Below are 23,833 nucleotides of genomic sequence, written 5' to 3'. Positions count from 1 at the left end.
CAAGGTATGACCCCAGGAGTCAGACAGTTTCATCTCTAATAAAATTTGTACTCCCTACCAGTGGCGTAGGGGAGGGATCTGCAAGTCACGCAGTGCGGGGGGGGGGGGGGATGCCTAACGTTGAATTAGAAAAAAAATGAACTTCTATATTTTCATTTTATTTTATTGTTTTTAAATAACATAGAAAGTGAACCATTATTGTGCCATCAACCAAATTCTTTTAAAATTTATTTATTTTAAAAAGAATTTGGTAGCCTGTTATCCAATCACAGTCGCCCCAGTGATTTTGAACTTTAACCTTATGTAGACGTCACATGAAACACTGGCTGCGAAAAGGCAATTCTGCAGCAGAAATTCAACATGAGCAAGTGAAAATGCCTCAGTGGAGCGCAAAAAAAAAATCGCAAAATGAAGCAAAAGAAAACGAACAAAATCAAGCAAAACTACCAAAAATACCTTAAATATTTACAGCCACGAAAGCGACTGCAAATGTGGGGGATGCTGGTGCCATGGTAGAGAGCACCGGACGTGGGTACATCTGTTGTTAGCATCATGGAGGCTAACTACTAGCTGCACTCTTCCTGATCAAGAGGTAGACAAGGAGACCTAAGCCTGATGATGGTAAACAAGAGGAGGTAACAAAATCACATGCAGAAAATGATGAGCAGTATCCATCAGACAGAGCTAATTTCCTGGTGTATTTAACAGATCCCATGGCGAAGAGGACCGTACTTGGGTTTGTGCAAACCCAAGGAACCCTTACCTACTACTACTTTCGGCTACTCCGGTTAGGGGTCACCACAGTGGATCATTCGTTTCCATTTCTTCCTGTCCTCTGCATCTTCCTCTGTCACAACAGCCACCTGCATGTCCTCCCTCACCACATCCATAAACCTCCTCTTTGGCCTTCCTCTTTTGCTCTTCCCTGACAGCTCCATATTCAGCATCCTTCTCCCAATATACCCAGCATCTCTCCTCCACACATGTCCAAACCATCTCAATCTTGCCTCTCTTGCTTTGTTTCCAAACTGTCCAACCTGAGTGGCCCCTCTAATATACTAGTTCCTAATCCTGTCCTTCTTCATCACTCCCAATGAAAATCTTAGCGTCTTCAGCTCTTCCACCTCCAGCTCTACCTCCTGTCTTTTCGTCAGTGCCACTGTCTCCAAACCATATAACATAGCTGGTCTCACTACCATCATGCTGGTACCCTGTCGCAAATCCCTCCTGACACTCTTTTCCATCCACTCCACCATGTCTGCACTCTCTCCTTCACCTCCCCTCTGCACTCCCCGTTACTTTGGACAGTTGACCCCAAGTATATAACAGTAGTGGACTGTGCATTTCAGACCTAGGCCTTCGGTGAGACGTCACCTCCTCATAATTACCCAAAGACAGCCGTCATATCGCCACGCTACAATGTTTTAGTCGCAAAAGTGGCAATCATCACAATCATCACCATCATCAAGTTATTTGACACTTTTTACTTTCACAACAGCGACATCGTGTGGCAACATGGTGTAACGTACAGCCTTACTGGAAGTAATCCCGCTGGGGCTATCAAGAAACTCAACAAACACATCCCAGTCGGGCTGCTGAGCATAAAAACAACCAAACATTAAGCAAATCAACTAACTGTACAAAAAAATACATTTGACTCACCAGTGTTGTCTATTTGAAGACAAAATCCATTCTCCTTTCTTTCTGGATGAAACGGTCGCGCACACGGTCATAGAGCACTCCTTTGGCTTTTAAATCCATCAGAATATCCTTTGGGAATGGAGGCCAATGCTGTGAGTCGTGTCTGTCCCGTTGTATTCCCGGAATATGTTTTTATTCTTAAGTGATGAAAATGTCCTTTCAACAGATGCCGTGGAACCCGGGACTGTCACAGCTAAACAAGTGAAATGCCGCACATGCGTCTTGAAAATGGTGCGACTAATAAAACTGCCACCACATCATTCACGAGTTCTCCTTGAGACATTATTGTCATTCACGGCTAGCTAGCTTAGCTAACTAAACCAAAAACACACGCTAGCTACCATTAGCCACCAACTACTGCGATGCGCTGCGGAATACAACCACACCGGTTTCAACCGCAGACCTAGACGCTGCTGCTGATTGGCTGAACAGTCGGTCACGTAGGCTGTATTCAGTGAAGGCCCTATGACGCTGGGCAAGTATAAAAGAATACGCCCATCCGCTACACATCAAAATCTGATTGGTTGAGTAATCAATCAATCCAGTATTAACGCCTAACATATTTAGATTGCGGAGACCTTCACTCAAGATGCCGAAGGCGCTGGTAGGAGGAGTCTTCTCACACGGTTACAGCAGAGGGAAAAAGCTGATTAGGTGATTTTTTTTTTTTTTTGGCCGAGAGACTGCAAACAGAGCCTGCCGAATGTGTATGTGTAGTCGAAATCGAAATGCAATGCGATATTAACAAATTGATTAGAAGATTGTATTATATTTATGAAAGTGTTTTCCTTTTTCTGTGGAGTCTTAGGCCTTCACCGAAGGCCTAGAAGGCCCTGACGGTTCGCCGCAGGTATTTAAACTCATATGCCTTCGTCACCTCTACTCCTTGCATCCTCACCATTCCACTGTCCTCCCTCTCATTCATGCATAGGTATTCCGTCTTACTCCCACTGACTTTCACTCCTCTTCTCTCCAGTGCATACCTCCACCTCTCCAGGCTCTCCTCAACCTGCACCCTACTCTTGCTACAGATCACAATGTCTTCCGCAAACATCATACTCCATGGAGACTCCTGCTTGATCTCAACCGTCAACCTGTCCATCACTATTGCAAATAAGAAAGGGGTCAGAGCCGATCCTTGATGTAATCCCACCTCCACCTTGAACCCATCTGTCATTCCAACCGCACACCTCACCGTTGTCACACTGCCCTCATACATATCCTGCACCACCCCTACATACTTCTCTGCCACTCCCGACTTCCTCATACAATACCACACCTCCTCTCTCGGCACCCTATCATATGCTTTCTCTAAATCCACAAAGAAAATATAACTCCTTCTGGCCTTCTCTATACTTCTCAATCAACATTCTCAAAGCAAACATCACATCTATAGTGCTCTTTCCCATATCTTCATGCTGTGGCTGATCAACTTTATACCTCTATAGTTGCTACAGTTCTGCACATCACCCTTTGTAGCCACACTGGTCCAATGAAATAACGGCCACGCATCATACATGTGTCCTTTGATGATTTATTTTATATATATATATATATATATATATATATATATATATATATATATATATATATATATATATATATATATATATATACACTACCGTTCAAAAGTTTGGGATCACCCAAACAATTTTGTGTTTTCCATGAAAAGTCACACTTATTCACCACCATATGTTGTGAAATGAATAGAAAATAGAGTCAAGACATTGACAAGGTTAGAAATAATGATTTGTATTTGAAATAAGATTTTTTTTACATCAAACTTTGCTTTCGTCAAAGAATCCTCCATTTGCAGCAATTACAGCATTGCAGACCTTTGGCATTCTAGCTGTTAATTTGTTGAGGTAATCTGGAGAAATTGCACCCCACGCTTCCAGAAGCAGCTCCCACAAGTTGGATTGGTTGGATGGGCACTTCTTGCGTACCATACGGTCAAGCTGCTCCCACAACAGACTAGTTTAAAGTTATCTTCATTGAAAAGTACAGTGCTTTTCCTTCAAAAATATGGACATTTCAATGTGATCCCAAACTTTTGAACGGTAGTGTATATCGTCAGCAGACACCATGAAAACTACAAGAAAATAAAGGACAAAAAGTTTAAGACATACATCTCTCATTCCGTTTAAAGTCTCTCAAACTAGTGTCCGTTGATCAACAGGCCCAAACGTTAACACAACCGAAATACGATGAAATCCAGTAAAACAGCTGAAAACACATCACACTGTCCATGCAAAGCCACATCAGCAACATTATACACAGATATACAACACACGAAGGACAATTACCGTGTGCGCCTCTTGAACCACGTGTAGTATAAAGTTGTTTGGGGGGCTGTACACGGAGATGTCTTTCCTTTGCGTCCATGTTGGTTCTGACCCATAATACAACGGCCATGGCCTTGACGAAACTCTGGTCATGTGACCCGTTGCACTCTAACGTCAAATAAACCTTGCATAAAGGGCACATTTTGTTCACTAAACATTTTTACCGTGTTATATTTCAAGTAAATTTTTATCAGTGTTACTCCTTTTAACCACTTATTAATTGCATTTTTAATCGTTTTTTAAACGGCTGAATGAACTCAATATAACTCTCTCTGAGACAGTTACACCCTTGTTCTTGAAAATCGGTACCAGTGTGCTTCTTCTCCACTCCTCAGGCATCCTCTCACTTTCCAGGATTGTGTTAAACAATCTAGTTAAAAACTCCACTGCCATCTCTCCTAAACACCTCCATGCCTCCACAGTATGTCATCTGGACCAACTGCCTTTCCAGTCTTCATCCTCTTCATATCTGCCCTCACTTCCTCCTTGCTAATCCACCGCACTTCCTGGTTCACTATCCCCACATCATCCAACCTTCTCTCTCTCTCATTTTCTTCATTCATCAGTCCCTCAAAGTATTCCTTCCACCTTCTCAGCACACTCTCCTCGCCGGTCAGCACATTTCCATCTCTATCCTTGATTGCCGTAACCTGCTGCACATCCTTCCCAGCTCGGTCCTTCTGTCTAGCCAATCAGTTAAAGTCCTTTTCTCCTTCCTTAGTGTCTAACCTCTCATACAACTTACCATATGCCTTTTCACCTCTCTCTTCGCTTTACGCTGCATCTCCTTGTACTCCTGTCTACTTTCTTCATCTCTCTGACTATCCCACTTCTTCTTTGCTAACCTTTTCCTCTGTATAATTTGCTGTACTTCCTCATTCCACCACCAAGTCTCCTTGTCTTCCTTCCTCTGTCCTGATGACACACCAAGTACCTTCTTAGCTGTCTCCCTCACTGTTTCTGCAGTGCTTGCCCAGCCATCCGGCAACTCTTCACTACCACCCAGTGCCTGTCTTAACTCCTGCCTGAACTCCACACAACAGTCTTCCTTCTTCAACTTACACCATTTGATCTTCGGCTCTGCCTTCACTCACTTCCTCTTCTTGGTCTCCAAAGTCATCCTACAGACCAGCATCCGATGCTGCTTATTTATGTTCTCCGCTGTCACCACCTTGCAGTCTTCAATCCCTTTCAGTTCGCGCCTTCTACGTAAGATATAGTCCACCTCTGTGCACTTTCCTCCACTCTTGTACGTCACCCTCTTCCTCCCTCTTCTTGAAATATGTATTTACCACATCCGTTTCCTGAATAAGGAACCCTTACCCAGGGATAAAAAAAAGCAGGTGCTTCTCATGACTATTATTGCAAATGATCTAAATTGGGTTATAAGGTCCCTAAATGGCTATGCTATTCTCCGAAGGTGGAATGTGTGAGTTGTGAGCCGTGCTGGCTTTTTTCTGATAGGACATCTCTGTCCTACCAGCTCTCCTGTACTGTAGGGATAAATTACTGGCAAGGGCTAGCTGGCAAAAACAAAAAACAAAAAACAAAAAAAACCAAACAAACACGAATCATGCTGCGTCTGTGGTATTTGACACATGGAAAAATTACTGTACAGTGGATAGTGGACTAGATAGCTACTACAAACGTCAAGTTGGCTACCAAAGTGACTACCAAAGTGTTAACAAAAATCACAAATGTCACGCTGATATTAGTTCCGTTATGGGGTATTGTGAGAACGTGGGTGAGCTCAACAATGGGAACTTCTTGTCAATAATAGAATTCCTAGCTCGATGTGATCCCATTTTGAGAGAGTTACCAGATAAAGGAAGCAACGTGAATTATTTTAGCCCCTCAATTCAAAACAAATTAATTGCGTTGTTATCACAGAAATTACACGACCAGATTGTTTCTGAAATAAAGGAGGCTGAGTTTTATTCAATGATAACGGACACTACTCAGGATTTAAGTAAGGTCGGTCAACTCAGTCAAGTTTCAGATATATCACAATTCGCAAAGACCACAATGATAACGCCACCACAGTTGAAATTAAGGAGATTTTTCTAGGCTCTCAGAATATCTCAAATCAATCTGCAGAAAGGCTTGAAGCAATAATCATTGAACTGATGGAGAGTAAGGGACTGTCACTTAAAAAGTGCAGAGGACAAGGATATGACGGAGCCCAACCCGGAGCCAGTGTTATGAGTGGCATTCATTCTGGTGTACAGAAACGCATCCTCGATAAAGAACCAAATGTTGTATATATGCATTGTGCAACACATAATTTGGATTTAGTGTTGGATGATGCTTACCAACCCACTGCAGAAATGAGACTACTATGACATTGTATAGACACTTCAAATTTTTTTGTTTTTTATTTTTGTTTTTGTTTTTTTGGCCATAGCATCAATAGATAGGGCATGTTGGAAAACCATCTTAATTCTAAACCAAGATTGAAACGACTTTATCCAATGCAGTGGGTGGATGTCTAGGCACAATTCTATTCACGTGCTTCGATTTTGCTATGCTGACCTTTTACATGCACTGACCACAATCAGTCTTCAGGTTACCTCAGAAAGGAGCTATCATTGTTGAAGACACCTGCCTAAAAGCTGAGAGGGCCATATTAAGCATGAATGCCATTTCAGCATGTTGGAGGGAGTTGATGCAAGGTTTATACCCTGGAGAGGCAGCATTCCAGGTTATGGTACCCCCTACAGACAGCAGCCTTTGGAGAAAAAAAATCAGTATGTCAATGGATCGAACAAGAGGTACCAGCCCCACTTTTTCTGGGGATAGCTGGGCTAACAAACCAACCAATTGTGTCCATTTCGCCACAGACGAGAGGTGGTGCTGTGGTGCCAGGTGACTGGAGCGCCTACAGGCTGCCAGAAGCTATTGGGGCACCAGAACAGGGTGAACAGTGTAACGTTGCCTGGTGTGTCTCAGTGGTGCAAAATGGACAGCTCACCCTTAGACATTGTAATCAAAATCCATTCCCTGTTGAGATCCCCTAGTGCTGCCCCCTGGCAGAGGTCATCCAATGTGCAGCTGAAGACATCCAACCTCAAAAAGAGCTGCTCCTCCGACCTGCCAGTCCTAGAGTAGTGGAAGTGGAGGTAAGCATGGTGAAGGCCACCACCTCTGACTCTCTTCCTGCTCTCAATTTACAGGGAGCAGGCCTGGCCCCCTTTCAACAGCAACACTTGGAGGACCTGCTGAGGAAATGGCGAGCAGTGTTTGCTGAGCACGATGAGGATTTTGGCCACACTGGGGTGGTTAAACATCAGATCCCTACAGGTACTGCCCCCCTCCAGCCATGGGTGCATTCCCCCCAGTCTGTATCCAGAGCTGAGGTGTCTGCTGAAAGGTATGTTGGACAGTGAAGTGATTTGGGAAAACTCAAGCCCTTGGACTGCACCAACTCTGCTTTTAAATAAAATGGGTCATGGCATTTTTGCATTGACTACTGAAGGGAGGCACAACGCAGTTACCCATATAGACGCTTATCCACTTCCAAGAATTGAAGAGTCCCTCACCCATCTCAAAGGAGCCAGATGGTACGCCACACTGGATCTTGCCAGTGATTACTAGCAAGTCGAAGTTGATGCCTCTGACCGGGAGAAGACTGCATTCACCACCCCCATGGGTCTATACAAGTTTGAGAGGATGCCTCATAGTCTCTGCAATGGGGGGGGGGTGCAGTTGGTAAACGAGTCTCTACTAATCTACTTGGATAATGTTATTGTCTATTCCTCTGATTCTGAAAATCACATGCAGGACTTGGAGCAGGTATGTGGGCATCTTCATAGCCATGGATTGAAGCTACAGCCAAAGTGCAAACTCTTCCAGCAACAAATCTCCTACTTGGTTCATGTCATTAACAATGCAGGGGTAGCAACCAACCCAGAGAAGACAGCCGTCATCCGGGACTGGAAGGCACCATAAACCATGAAACGGGTGAGCTCCTTCGTTGGATTGCTATTGCAGTGAATTCGGGGGGCAGCCCGGGAACCACCGAAGCCGGGACGCGATCTCGTCTCTCCTGCACCGCAAGCGACAATGTTAACCAGTCGACTAAAGGGTCCAACCCATTAGTCAAGGACCAACGTGTCCACCTATCCATGCACGTTACACTATTAAAGAAGCCACCCCAGACTGCTCGCATCCAATGGACTGAGGAGTGTGAACATGCGTTCCGGAAGCTGAAAGAGGCATTGGTAAGCACCCCCATTCTAGCTTACGCTGACTTGCCTTTCCGTCTGTATACAGAAGCCAGCCTGGAGGGTCTCGGGGCAGTCTCTGCTCAGGTCCAAGAGGGGCAGGAGCGTATTGTTGCCTATGCCAGGCTGCATCCCCCAGAGAGAAACGGCCAAAACTATAGCTCATGCAAGCTGGAGTTGTTGGCGCTCAAGTAGGCCATGATGGAAAAATTCAAGGACTACCTCTGGGGTAGCCCATTGGTCACCTTATAGTGCCCCTAATTTTGTTTGCTGTGTTTCCTGGATTGTGTGTTGTGGAAACTGACTTGCCTTCACTACCTGGACTCAGAATGGTTAATCACTCATAGCTGCAGCCACCTGCTTGATTTCTCTGCCCCTCCCCACACAAATGGAGACAAAGATCGCTCACCTGATAAAAGCAGACAGAGCCACCTTGTGTGTGGTCAGACATGGAAACGTACTCCTCATGGACACTCCTCAAGCAGACCGAGCCGACAACCCCCATCAGCCCTTCCACTCAGACCGAGCTGACAGCCACGTACCGCCAGGTTACAGAGGAAAGTGTCCGCCATCAAACAGCATGCTCATAACCTCCCACCTAGACAGAGGTGGACCAGCACTATCCCCCTGTCTTGGAGGGTATACAGCCAATTGCTGCATGCACCACTCTGCATAGCCCCGGTCTCACCGGGTGGAGCCTGGACCCGGACGCGGTCAACAGCCTCGATACATCCTTCGACTTGTTTAGGGCTCCTTTTTTATTGTGTAGTTTTGTTTTTCCTGTCTTATTTAGCTTATTTTAGCCATTATTGTATTATTTCAATTTTCTACATAGGAAATAAAAACCTCTTTGCTTTTCTTACTATCTGGTTTCCTAGTGGTTCTGTGCTCTGGATCTGTACATTAAAGGGGAGGTGTGTGGCAACTGGAAAAAACAACTTGTCACACGCACACGTGTGTGTGTGTGTGTGTGTGTGTGAGAGTGAGTGAGTGAGTGAGTGTTCTTCTCCTGGACCACCACCTAGCCGTGGTGGAGAAGCTTGTGTGTACTAATGACCCCAAGAGCTATGCTGCCTGGAGCCTGGCTCCTGGCAGGAGGGTATCCCAAGGCGGACAGGTTAAGGGGGAGGTTCCAGATGAAGCGCGACTCAACAAAGACATCAACAGCAGAACTGACGGAAGATGACTCCAGGTCACAACGGCAGTGAAGGCGAAATGAAGGCTGCAGCCAATCACCTTGGTTCTCCATGCCACTGGACTCTGGCCACCCCCTGCCAAGGACTGTGTGGTGGCTGCAGGCACATCAGCCACTCCACGTAAAAAGCTGTCACGTGCCGGCGTCCTCCCATTATGCAGCTCCAGGATCCTGGCATGGAGGTTGAAAACTGTCCAGCGCAACTCTGTTCAAGAGATCAAGGAATGCAAGTCTAGTGTTCAGTATGTATGTTCTGGGGTTGAAAATGAGTTGCCTTTGTTCAGTAAGATTATCAGTATAATTGTTACTGCTAGTTATCTTTTAACTTGTAACATCGCAACAGTGTATTTTGATGATCACTTAAATGCATTGTGTTGAGGAGGAAACAGATGTCTTCACACTGATCTGTGCAGATGACCTTGTGTACTACAGACCTTATCATAGGCAATTTTTGCATGACACTGATGACCAAATATACATTGTCCCGTACTGTAACTAGAGCAATCCAAGAGTCTGTAAGGTATTGATGTGCAGAAATCAGTTGTATAGCACATCCAAGCCATGTATAACTGTTGACAGAAATCAGGCAAATGTAAACAGTGTCAGGTTGTCATATGGGATGGATTGAGTGACAGGCCTGAGCCTGAGCCGAGGCAGTGTGTGGGTAGTGTTGAGATAAACTAGACAAGAGCACCGATACAGAACTGACGCTGCACTGGCTAAACCTCGAAACAGGTGATAACCATGGCCGTTTCGATGTTCCTCCATTTTTAAGGATGATTTAATATCAGTCGTTGCGAAATCTTCATGGACCTGAGTCATTATTTTACGGGAACACAATGTCCATAATCGTTTTTCGCCCTCTTCTTACTAGATCAGTTCTGACAAAATCTGAAATTCTATGGGGCCATAATGCTGGATTGTCTGATATCTTCATGATCACAGGGAACTTGGTAGACCCACCTCCACACTGTGCCCCCTCGTTGTCAGCGGGTTCTGTTTCGGGTTCTGTTTCCTCATATTTGCTGGCAAACGCTACGGACTCATTCATTGATTCGGTGCTGCTAGCTCCACTGGCTCGTGTGATTGCGGTTGCAGATCAGTGCCCTCCTCACCGTTGGCCTCTGTTTTTCCATCCCTCTGCTTTTTATGTTCCGAAGCTAGGCTAGTCACTGCTTCACTAGGACTAGCTAGACTGAGGTTAGATTCTTGAGCAGTATTAGAACCTTTCGGGAAAAAAGTTTGTTTATTTTGGACAGTTTTCCAAGCATTTCCTCTTTGCACGTGCATGCCTTCTATAATCAGCACCAATAGGCTTTGAACGTCGCATTGTGCAGAGCATGAAAATGTTCACAAGTATGAAATGTTGAGAATGAAAATGTTGCTCTTGGCAAAGCCATCGATTATTAAATGATCGTACTCTTAATTTTTAGAATTTTGCAAAGCTTGTCATGGTGCAGCGTCCCCTAGTGGTCTGCCACCCTGGGCAATTGCCCAGTGTACCCAGCGCTTCCGCCGACCCTGTTCATGAGCCATTTTCCTTCATATACACTGTTATTTTTTTCTTTGTTGACATATTTGTAAAATAAAAAATTGCCTCTCCGGCTTTGCTTCTGAGAGATGTTGGAGTAAATTATAATCCCATCTCACACACCACCATCCCTTACATCAATGAGTGCAATTAGCCCATTATAAGGCCTATATATATATATATATATATATATATATATACTAACAACTTGCGGATTTAAGTCATGACACCCTATATAAGATAATTATTATAAGGTAATGGTAAACATTGTTCTTTAAGCCAAATCAACCAACATTAATGCTAAAGAAAAGAGATTTATTAATTGATGGTGCTATTTTTTTTCCAGTTCTGGTATGACGTCAGATTCTGGGTGCAATCACAAACAAAAACATTTCCTGGTCAGGATACACACGTGTACCCTCTACTGAAGAATGAATGAATGCCTTTATTTTTCATTGCACATCTGTACAATGAAATTGAGTGCAACTTCCCAGTGGTACCAAAACAAAACAAAAACAAAAAACAAAAAAAAACAAATGTATATATATATATATACACACACACACACACACGCACACACACACACACACACAAATAGTCAAAATGCAAATAGACACACATTTGCAGCAGTCGACCTATGATGTATGTGTAAGTGTAAAAGTGTAATATCTATTATACTAGATAAATAGGCTGCGTATCGCACTAACCCGAGTCAGCATATTTTTTGCACATACCAAATGTACAGGTGTTAAGATGCCATAAGTGAGTATGCTGTCTATGGAGCAGTGATAGAAGCACCCCAGCAGCAGCTGGGACAAATTAGCTCTCCTCAGTGTCCTTAGAAAGTAAAGCCGCTGCTGTGCCTTCTTCACAAGGGAAGTTGTATTGACAGTCCATGTGAGGTCCTGGGAGATGTGTGTGCCAAGGAATTTGAAGCTGGTCTCCCTCTCCACCATATGTATAAGATGTATAAGGGAGCAGGTTCCTCTTCCTGTTTCCTAAAGTTGATGATGATTTCCTTTATTTTGGAGGTGTTGAGTGACAAGTTGTTACTGGAGCACCATACTGACAGTTTGTGGACCTCGTAGTAGGCCGACTCCTATTCGTCCCACCACAGTAATGTAATCTGCAAATTTTCCTATGGTATTTGTACTGTGGGTTGGTGTGCAGTCATGTGTGTAAAGTGAATAGAGAAGGGGACTCAGCACGCAGCCCTGTGGAGCTCCAGTGCTGAGTGTCAGGGTCGATGAGTGGTGTGTCCCCAGCCTGACAGTCTGCGGACGATTTGTTAAAACGTATTTCATCCATCTGCATGTGGACTGGCTGACACCCAGCTCGAGCAGCTTGATCACCATTCTGCTGGGGGTTATTGTGTTGAACGCAGAGCTAAAGTCTACAAACAACATCCTCACACATGTTCCCGGGTGCTCCAGATGTGCCAATGTAGAAGGACATTTGAGGGAAAGTTTGAAGTAGCTTTTCTCATCTCCTACAGTTTTGGGACAGCAGCCAATACTGTAGGCTGTAGTGTAGGGATCGAGGAGATATTCTTGCGGTACTGAGATGAACCCAATGTGTGAAGGGGTCCAAACTATTTCCCTCAGATCTGCCCTCTGCTGCACATGCACCCCACTACCTGTAAGAGTCGCTCATTTCAATGACGTTATATAGTACCCTCGCTGGCTCCCCACCCAGAAACTTTAGCTGAATGTCTTGTATCTTGGGTTTTCTTCTTGTTCTAATGATTAAGTGTAAATAGTGGGGGGGGGGGGCACTTACGCTACACCATTTGTAACCGAGCATATTTCCGCCCGCTGCAGAGTTCGTTCCGGGGTTGCACTGTGCCACGAGGCGACATCGATGACCCCTCGACTAAAGGGGGCCGACCCCCGGGCCGACCCCCTGGCCGACCGGCCAGTGAGTCTTTTTGTAGGTCACATTAGCATGTGATATTCGGGCACAAAGACATTTCTCTGTATCTCATTCTAAGCCTACATGATTTGAGTGAGAAACTCCTGAACTTAATAAATACTTTAGATCATGAGGCTATTTTAAAACACTGCCATCACCACTCAACAGTACTGTGTTTATATCACACAACATCGACTGACTGTGAGACAATGATGTGCTATTGTGTGTTTGTGTGTGTGTGCATTCAATATGTTTTTTCAAATTCTGTTCAAACAAATAAGAGAAATGAGTGCCTACATAGTTAAATCACTTGTTTCTAGCTATGTAGTGTACGTCTATAGTCGTGTTTTTTTACAAAAACGCGTAACTTTAACTCGCCATTGTGCCCTTCTCTTCCTCTTCCTCAGTCCGTTTCATACAGAGCACACTGTATTTATCCTTTTTGTTGATCATTTTATGAGATTCTGCTATACTCAGTCTCTTTTCCTTCCTTCCCTCCCTGCTCCTTACCACCCATCTCACCCATCTCACCTGCTCCTCCTTCTCTCCCCCTTCCTCCCTCTGTCCCAGCAGCATTTCCCAGCTGTGGGCGGGGCCTTCATGGATTCCCCATACAATGGCAACACGTCTCTGCAGACGTCCACCTCTAACCTCAACGCCAACTACTCTCGGCCATCTGAAGCAGAGGATGACGGGAAGGTGTCCAGCGATACCATTTGGCTGTGGATTGCCGTGCTCGCGACCATCGGCAACATAGTGGTGGTGGCCGTGGTTTGCGCGTGTGCCTTCTGACGCCATGGGGGGGCGTACAGGATGCAGCTGCTGCCAGATGATGCAAAATCTTTTATCTTCCTTTCTTTTCTTTTTTTTCCTTCTTCATGGAATCAGAAAAAAGAGACAGCCTTATTTTTAGATTAAATACCACAGATTTTTTTTAAATATTTTAAATGTCGTTTCGTGTACAAAATAGAATATTTGAATGGGATCCCAATGGGGTCCATCAGAACAGAATTATATTTTGCATGTAAAAGATTATGTAAATACTCAAGTGACAAAAAAAACAAGGAAAAAAATTAGGTTTTCATGAGAGAGTGGTATTAAATTGTGAATATTTTTTCTGCAACTGGAGAGGCCCGTGGCACTACATTAGTGCCTGTTGTTGAAGCCCGATACTGCATGTTCTGCAGAGCACTGTTGCTCATCCTACAAATCAAATAGCATAGAGGACTTTGTGCTTGTCATTGTTCAGCAGGTGTGAATAATGGCCTGATATCCAACAGGTAGAGAAACAAACACTAGGTAACAATCCACCTAATCACCTTTACTGTATAAGACTAAGGAGACAAAAGGCTGTGTCTCCAGCTACACAACTAAAGCAGGATATTTACAGGGGAGATGAGTAATACGTTCTACGTTGGTCACTCATGCAGACCTAACCAAAGGCAGACCTGATTGAGGGTGAGAGAAAACTTCCAAGATGTGCCGTCCACCAACGTCTGATTAAATACCCAGTCATGTGGACGAATCTGCTCGAATACAAGCAACAGTGAGCAGTCATCTAAACTGCTGAGAAGTATTTTGTGTCATCCTTAATTCTTTTCCATTGCTTAAAACGGGTTTCCCAGCACACAGCTCTGAGTTTATATAAACAGCCCATAATGACTAAATCAGGAAAATGGGACACTTAGTGTCTTAATGTAGCATTTAGACTTATAATGACTGAGCATTAAGGAATTATACCAAGTGTCTTGCTCAAATATAGTCCCACAGTGTTTAGGCCTGGCAAAATAAAGTACTCCTCAAACAGTTGAACTAGTCGAAACATTATTTAAATACCGTATCTACTTATTGTCCCCAGGTTTACACTTTGTGGTTCATGACCCCAAACAGGCCACGGGCTCTTTTTTTAGTGCTGACACTCCATGTGACTAGAAGATAAACTTGTTTAATGAGCCAGGCCCCTGGAGCAGAGCGGGAGACAGAGCAAAATATTACATCTACTTATTTTGGATCCGAGGCTATGAAATCTCCAGCTCCTTGGTTTTGTACACGGAGGAGAACGTATAAACATTGTCCTGGCCAGTGGTCAGTTATGCAAGCCAAGTCGGCGTTACATAAACCCCCCTTACACCACCGGCTCAGCAGAGGTCAAAGTTAAGGATTAGACAAGATAACAGCTTGATCCCTCGGTGGACAGTGAAGTCAGAGGGCGATCCAGACATTCAAGTAGGAGTGATGTAGCTTGCGGGTGGAGAACACATCTGCATGTAAGGTTTAGTGAGATGTCCCTGGTTTGACCCCCACAGTGGCATCATACCCATCATTTGAAATGAAATGTCCCTATGTGAGTCTCTGAGCCCCAACCTGCTTACTCAGTACAAGTCTTTGTCTCGTAAGACTGTCAGCCGAATGCCTGAAATGTGAATGACATGCCCTAAAAGGCACTATACTTGCTATATACCCTGTACTGATGCGTTGTGATCTTGGTTGTCAGGCGGTTTTTCCCTCAAATTGGGATTAGATAGGCTGAGTTGACTTTTTTTTAATATATATATATATATATACACTATTGATCCCTGTAGGGAAATTATGCTCTGCACTTAACCCATCCTAGCTGTGTAGCTAGGAGCAGTTGGCAGCCTCCGTGCAGCACCCGGGGACCAAATCCAGTTCGTCTTGCCATGCCTCGGTCAGGGGCACAGACTGGAGTATTAACCCTAACGTGCATGTCTTTTTGATGGTGGGGGAAACCGGAGTACCCGGAGAAAACCCACCGCAGACATGGGGAGAACATGCAAACTCCACACAGAAGACGACCTGGGATGACCCCCAAGGTCGGACAACCCCGGGGTTCGAACCCAGGACCTTCTTGCTGTGAGGCGACGGCGCTAACCACTGCGCCACCGTGCCGCCCAAGACATGATATGAATGCGGGCTGTAGACAGGCCATGAAATGTAAGTCACCAGCTGGTTTTTATTATTCAAGTAGCCAATCTGGCGGATAGCCAAACTAAACTGAAAATTTAATTGGCTGGTGAGAGTCAGCATACACAATGCAATAACATTAGTAAAGTCATCTTAAGTGTGCTGGCTCCAGCTGATCCCATGTTCTTGATATTTTCCCTCCGTGTGGGAGCGTGGAGGCCACGGAGAGGTCATTGCCTTCCCCAACGAGGAAGCACAACAATAAAAAGGGTTGTTCTCTGGCCTTAAATCAACCTGGGGATGGACAGAAGATGAGAGGCGGTGGGGAGAAGTCAGGGTGGAGGAGATGAGGCTGAAGGGAAGACATGGGGATTGTAGAGATGAGACTGTGGAGACGACACATCAGGGAAGAAGATAAAGTATGGAGAGATAGAGAAGGCATGGCCGGATTAACCCACCAGGGGGGCCCTGGGGCATGCACGTCCATTATCCCCCCACCTGCCCCGTCAGATAAGCTACGCAAACAATACTAAATATTGTTAAATGTTTAATATTCAATCGATACTAAACATTTATATCATCAATAGAGACTTTGCAGCTTGGGGCCCTGCATCAGTAGAGACTGTAGCTTGGGGCCCTGCATCAGTAGAGACTGTAGCTTGGGGCCCTGCATTAGTAGAGACTGTAGCTTGGGGCCCTGCATCAGTAGAGACTGTAGCTTGGGGCCCTGCATCAGTAGAGACTGTAGCTTGGGGCCCTGCATCAGTAGAGACTGTAGCTTGGGGCCCTGCATTAGTAGAGACTGTAGCTTGGGGCCCTGCATCAGTAGAGACTGTAGCTTGGGGCCCTGCATCAGTAGAGACTGTAGCTTGGGGCCCTGCATTAGTAGAGACTGTAGCTTGGGGCCCTGCATCAGTAGAGACTTTGTAGCTTGGGGCCCTGCATTAGTAGAGACTGTAGCTTGGGGCCCTGCATCAGTAGAGACTTTGTAGCTTAGGGCCCTGCATCAGTAGAGACTGTAGCTTAGGGCCCTGCATTAGTAGAGACTGTAGCTTGGGGCCCTGCATTAGTAGAGACTGTAGCTTGGGGCCCTGCATCAGTAGAGACTGTAGCTTGGGGCCCTGCATCAGTAGAGACTGTAGCTTAGGGCCCTGCATTAGTAGAGACTGTAGCTTGGGGCCCTGCATCAGTAGAGACTTTGTAGCTTGGGGCCCTGCATCAGTAGAGACTAGCTTGGGCTCTGCATTGTTGGAACAAACATCCCTTGTAGTGTATGACTGGGGGATCCCTACTATAAGCGAACACAATACCCCTGACCTTTTGGGGCCCCTCATGGTCTGGGGACTCGGGGCACTAACCCAACATGCCCGGTCCGTAATCCAGTCTTGGGAGGTGATAGTTCTTGGGAGATGGGCTAGTTTGTAAAAACAAAAGTGAAAAAACACTTCAGTGATCTTGGAAAAACACTGACGCTTCCTGTAACGCACTTGATTGAAACTTGACCATAATGGCAAGCAAACTATTAAAAATAATGAGAGTGCCCTGAACCATTAAGTTAGCTGGACTTAGCTGGACCTACTTAACCCCCCCCCCAAAAAAAAAACGTAGACCGCTCGGAACGTTTTTAATAGCCGACATTTGAGCGGGTGCGTTTGTTTGTGTGTGCATCCGTGTGTGTTAGTGTGTGTATTTGAATGCATGTGTGTGCCACTCACTAGTTGTCTGTTGTGATCCATCCTGTGTGAATTGGGCTATCGTCCCATCAGTCGTTTGGAGAGTAATGAACTGTAATGCCCCCCCCCCCACTCTCTCTTCCTTCAACAAAATCTCCTTTTCTTTTTCCTTCCGCCTCTCTCGCTTGCTGCTGTCCCAGAGGGAAATGTATTCCCGGGCCCCGTTAGAGCGGTCAGAGGGAATTTGATCTCTCACTGTTGGAGATGATGATTTTGCGGACTAAATCTAACTTTAAATATCAAACACAAAGACGGACGCGAGAGGAGAGAGGGGGGATGGGGGGGGTCAAGAAAAAAAAGAGAGAGCGAGGGAGTTTGCAAACAGTCGTTAAAAAGCATACATTTGGCCACCAAAGAAGAAGACTGTGCAGAAGACTGTGAAGAAGACTGTGAGAGACACAGGGTGAAATCAGGGAGAAGGAGACGGGACAAAAGAGGACGAACGAGCGTCGAAGTAATCATCCTCATTGTCACAGATGCACTAATGAGTAAAATTCAACGGGGACAAATATAGACGTAGAGAGTGATGTGATGTATGAAAGAAACGAGAGGGGAAGAGAAGATTGTCAGTGGAGGAGAAAGTGAAGAGAAAGGAAATGAACGGGGGGATGATTGTCTTTCAGAGAATGAAATTAGATTAATGGCGCTCATCACCAGAGACAAAGAGAAACATGAGAGGGGAGATAGAGGGATAGAAGGTGTGGAAATGAGTGGAGAGAAAAGATAAGAAAATGAAAATGGGAGAGGCGAGGAAATCGTTGGGCAAAGATAATGGGCTTGAAGACAAGAAGAGAATTACAAAGGGGGCTTAGAAAGCAAGAGAAGTTGAGAAGAGCAAAAAAAAAAAAGATAGAGAGTGAATGGGAGGTGAGAATGGGTAGGAAAATGTGTATGGGTGAAGGAGAGGAGAAGAGGACCCTGCCCTGAAACACCTGTGCTGGTTGCTTGAATAGAGAACAGGTAGCAGTGGCCCTCTGAGCCCGGTGGTGAAATTAGCTTCAAAACCACTATTAAAACCCTATAGCTCTGAAACTACTCCACTTAAATGTGTCTAAATGAAAACAGACAAATAACAACGCTCAGATATTACTATATATCAAGAGATGGTTTTGATACCATTTTCAATACTCATACATCTGGACAGAAAACATGAATAAGGCAGTAGGACACCTAGTTTTGGACGAACATATTGCCCCCCCCCCCTTCCTCCAGACAAATCAACAACCTTTATAGTCATTTCAGCCACTTAAGACAGTGTTTCCCAACCCAGCCCTCAAGGACCCCCTATCCTGCAGATTTTCATTGTAACCCTACATAGGTAGCCCTGCTTGTACTTACTCAACCAATCACCTCACAGCACTTAATTATGCAAGGTGTGCAACATCTGACATAATTCATTGCTGATTGGTTGAATAACTACAAACAGGTACCTATTCAGGGTTGCAAAGAAAATCTGCAGGATAAGGGGTCCTTGAGGACTGGGTTGGGAAACACTGACTTAAGATATTTGTCTTCTGTGACACTATATCACAAGCCGCCTCATGAAAACCCAAAGAAAGCTGTGTAATGAACTAAACAACAAACAGCAAATCCATCCATCCATCCATCCATCCATCCATCCATCCATCCATCCATCCATCCATTATCCAGACCGCTTTATCCTGCTCTCAGGGTTGTGGGGATGCTGGAGCCTATCCCAGCAGTCATTGGGCACTAGGCGGGGAGATACCCTGGACAGGCCGCCAGGCCGACACACACACACACACATTCACACCTAGGGACAATTTTACCTTAGCTAAGGATCGCTAAAAAAAAAGAAGTATAGATTGTAACACTTTACAACAGCGTTAATCTATAAACAAAGAAAAACTACAGATAAGGTCTGCTAGCTTGCTAGCTAATGACAAGCACCAAACAGGTGCAAACAGGTGACAGGAAAACCAAGTGAAGTGAAATAAGCAGACAGAAACACTGTCTAAAACATAAAGGGTGACACATCTTCTCACTAAATCAGTGCTATATGGTTTATTTATTACACATCGAAACAAACACAAAATCCCCTGCTACTAATGACCTCCCTCTCCCGTGCTGGGTAGTCTTTACACATCTGTTCATTTGTCACGGAAAGACAGATGAGATTTCAACTGACACAATGGACTTCACTTAGCGCATGTGTGTACTGCACAAATATCAGCAAGTTTCATCTTGGACTTGATCTCCTCCATCATCCTCGAGCCAGGCAGCCACTGGATGCTTTACAAATGTCTAATTTTTGCATTGCCAAACTAGTTCCAGTGGCTTTTTTACCAAGAGGGATTTCAAAATGTCTGCAAAAAGGACCTGTAACACTGAATGAAGCCCACTCTGTAACTCATTGGAAGCAGGACATTGTACTGACCCAGATGGCTAACGTCCCCCCAGGGCCCGATGCATTCAACACCATTCATCCTTCAAGGTAAGATTGAAGGCAATGCATTTCCGTGATGTAAGTGAAAAAATGAATCTTCAATCCTGCAGTTTTTTGACTGTTGTAAAAAGCTGGTGTGACCCTGTAGCCAAGCCAGATCATTGATAACATATTTTATAAATGTCAAAAACAGCCAATGAGCCAACCAGCATTTCAAAACTTGATATTTTGGAGCCATACAGTCTGTCAAGTGCTGAAACTTATTATATCATAATTTATTGATCGACGCTATGCCATTTATTCAATGATTTTGTGTATTTTATGCTTCATTCCTTGTCAATTCCTCTTTACTCTGGTTGGCAGATTTGTGGTACTTCAAGGGGATACCTTCACATTTTAAATTCTAACCTGATATTTTTCTGCCACTTATCACATCACATCAGATGCTTAAACATAGTGGGGAAATGTTTTTAATATATTTATCATTTAACCCTAAAACTAGCCTGTTAGCGTTGCATGCCTCTCCCCATCTCTTGTCCTCACTTTTCCCTTCCTTTTAACTCTGCATTTCACTTTTCTCTCCATTTCTTTCTTCGTCATCATTTATCCCTGTAACTTCATCCCCCACCTGCTGTCATTCTCCCCGTCGCTTCCTTTTCAACCGACTATTGTGTATGTATGCTTCATACCATTTAGTGGTAGATCTCTCTGCAAACATTACAATGTGAATATTCATCCATACTAAACATGCATCTGGCTCAGGTGTGTTATGTGGTGAAGGTTGAATGCCAAAATAACTGGTAAACTCTTACCACTATTGTTTTAAAGGTGTTTTTTTCTGCAATATAACTTTCATGGCATTTTCTGCAATATAACTTTCATTGCATTTTCTGTCTCATTTGTCACACACCGTAGCAATTTATGTATGCGTATGAAGGCCACAGGGGACAAACGATCAGTCACAATTTTGCCTTTTAAGAGCTGCCCGTAACCTACTCCCCAAGCGCCGTAGTTTCTTCCCACAAATTATTAACACCTAAAACGATCAAAGCCCTGAGTTACACACACTTTTTAAAAACATGTATAATGGAAGAACGATCAATGTCCAATGTAAGCAAAGGAAAAATGATCACAGTGTCGCTGGCGAGGTCGTGGTCAGATCACATGACCAGATCCGCAAAAAAAGAAAGAAAGATATAAAATCAAACCATAATTTTTATGTGAAGTCTGTGAGAGCGTTTTGAATCGTTAAAATTGAATTACTCAAAAAACCAAAAAAAAAAAACCAAATAAATAAAAACAATGTGACTGTGATCGTTTTTCCCCTCTGGCCTTCATATGTATGCAGTGGCAAATCATGACACTTAAACCTTGGGCCTCTGACCCCCCCAGCCCCCCCCCCACCTCTTCCCTCATCATCAAGTAAACTACCAGCCCAGCTTTCTCTGCCCTCTCTTTATAGTACTGCAAAAGTGACCTATGACAATTCCAGCTCTGAAACAAACATTAAGGCGCTAGTCCAGCCTTAGCAATGCAATGAGCAAACAGCACCAAGCAATATTGTTAATAAATAATATTGTAATGTGTCACTTGTGAGGCAAGAGTTGAATTCTCGAATTATTTGGTTTATTGAACCCTTAGAAACAGCGTCGAGTAAAACACACAGAGGCACAACAGTGTCTCCCTCCTAAAAACGAAAAAAAAAAAAACAAACCCCCCCCCCCAACAAAACCAATAAGTAACCAGCAGGCCAGCCCCCTCCCCGCTCCAGAGGGATGATAGACTGACCCTGCTAATAAGAACTCCCAACAGTACTGTGTCGCTACACTACCCCCCCCACACATACACATACACATATACACACTACAAAGTTCCTCGTTCTTGAGGGACAAAACAGGGTCTCCTCTCAAGATTCCCTGGTAGAGTACTTACATCACTTTTTTATCTCATCTCATCTCATCTTCAGCCACTTTTCGGGGGTCGGGTCGCGGTGGCAGCAAGTTAAGTAGGGCCCTCCAGGCGTCCCTCTCCCCAGCAACGCCCTCCAGCTCCTCCTGGGGGATCCCAAGGCGTTCCCAGGCCAGACTGGATATCTAGTCCCTCTAGCGAGTTCTGGGTCTACCCCGGGGTCTCCACCCAGTTGGCTGTGCCCAGTAAATCTCCAAAGGAAGGCGCCCAGGAGGCATCCTAATCAGATGCCCGAACCATCTTAACTGGCTCCTTTCGATGCGAAGGAGCAGCGGCTCTACTCCAACCTCCACCGGAGGGAGCTTGGAGTATTTTTTGTTAAGTTTTTTTTTTTTGGCTAGGAAGAGCCAGGTGGACTACCGTCACTTCCAGTGAGACCAGGGCACAATCTGATCCTCTCAAGGAGCCTCAGATCTCACTACTAATTCTCATCCCAGATGGGTCAAACAATGTCTCTGAAGTGACTTGGCGGCCCTCTCTGCCTTTGTCGATGCGCTGCATGGGGGGCTGGAGACAAGGAAACAGGGACCAAGGACTCAGTCACTGGAGGAGGGACAGAGAAAGAGGAGGTGGGTGACTCAGTCACTGGCGGGCAGCTGCCGCCCTATGAGTCTGGGGACCAGGACAGGGTTGCCGGGGGGAAAGATGAGAAGGTTGGGGATGCAGTCTCTGGAGCCCTCTGCATTGCCACAGAGAAGATGGCAGTGGAGTAAGCAGGCCATGATGGGGAAAGCTGGGGGGGGGGTTACTGGTGTCCCCAAAGCATGGGGGGAAGAGCCCCCTCTGTAAGGGGCCAGTTTGTCTCTATGGAGTGCCAATTTCTCCCCTTTGGATGGCAGCTGCATCCTGTAACCGACCTCCCCCAACCTCTCGAGTACTCTGCAAGGGCCCGCCCACTGGCTGTCAAGCTTAGGGCATTGGCCTTTTTTCCACTTAGGGCTGTAGACCCAGACCAGCTCTCCAGCCAGAAAGCTCCTCTATTGTGTCCTGAAATCATAGTTCTGTTTTGACCTCACACCAGCTCTCTGCTGCTGCTCCTGCGCAAAAACGTGGGCTGACTTGAGGTGTTCCTGAAGCCTCCTGGCATACTCAGGACCTGGGGAAGGGTCTGCTGGATCTGGTGGACAACCAAAAGCCAACTCTGATGGGGTGCAGAGCTCTCTCCCCAGCATGAGAAGGGCAGGCATGCAGGATGTGGTCTCCTGAACAGCAGAGCGACACGCCATGAACACCAAAAGTAGATGGTAATCCCAGTCCTGGTCGTGCGACGTGAAGAGGGCCAGCGGCTGGCCCAAGGTGCGATGTACTCTTTCCACCAAGCCATCACTCTGAAGCCACAAAGGGGTGGTGTGGGTCTTGTGTATGGCCACATGGAGGCAAACAACCGGGATTCAAAATTCCTCCCCTTGTCACTGTGTATGGTCTCCGGCACCCCAAAATGGCTGAGCATACCCTCCACCAGGGCATCTATGATTGTCTCTGCCTCCTGGTCTAATAGGGCCTATGCCTCTGGCCATTTTGTGAAATAGTTTATGGCGGAAAAGACATAGCGGTTACCCTTGTCTGAGTGAGGTAGCAGACCCACTACATCCACCGCCACTCTTTCCATAGGGGTCCCCACCGGAAACAGTTAGAGTGGAGCATGGGAAAGACCAGGGGGACACTTACAAGGGTCACAGAGACAGCAAAAACCCTCCACGTCCCTCCTGCACTGGCCCCAGTAGAAACACTAGCAGAGGTGAATGCGAGTCTTAGTAACTCCAAATTGCACAGACCCTGTGGGCCTGCATGGCCTTAAACACCGCCTCCCACAGGTTCTTGGGAACCACCACCAGCCACCTCTCCTCCCCCATTGCTGGCTCCTTCCCAGCCTGCTGCAGCACACCCTGACACA

The 23,833-nt window shown here is 45.4% G+C and overlaps 1 protein-coding gene across 1 annotated transcript; it reads left to right on the top strand.

The window, feature by feature from the left end:
• The first annotated feature begins 8,433 nt into the window (after nt 1-8,433).
• Nucleotides 8,434-13,698, top strand: LOC130115335 (uncharacterized protein C14orf132). The gene is made up of 2 exons (XM_056282944.1): nt 8,434-8,460; nt 13,480-13,698. The coding sequence occupies exons 1-2, from the start codon at nt 8,434-8,436 to the stop codon at nt 13,696-13,698; spliced, it is 246 nt and encodes an 81-aa protein (XP_056138919.1).
• The last annotated feature ends 10,135 nt before the right edge of the window (nt 13,699-23,833 follow it).

This window comes from Lampris incognitus, chromosome 7 (assembly GCF_029633865.1).
Source record: "Lampris incognitus isolate fLamInc1 chromosome 7, fLamInc1.hap2, whole genome shotgun sequence".
NCBI classification, from domain to species: Eukaryota; Metazoa; Chordata; class Actinopteri; order Lampriformes; family Lampridae; genus Lampris; species Lampris incognitus.
The sequence above is the reverse complement of the archived record's forward strand: the minus strand, read 5'-3'. Positions and strand labels throughout refer to the sequence as shown.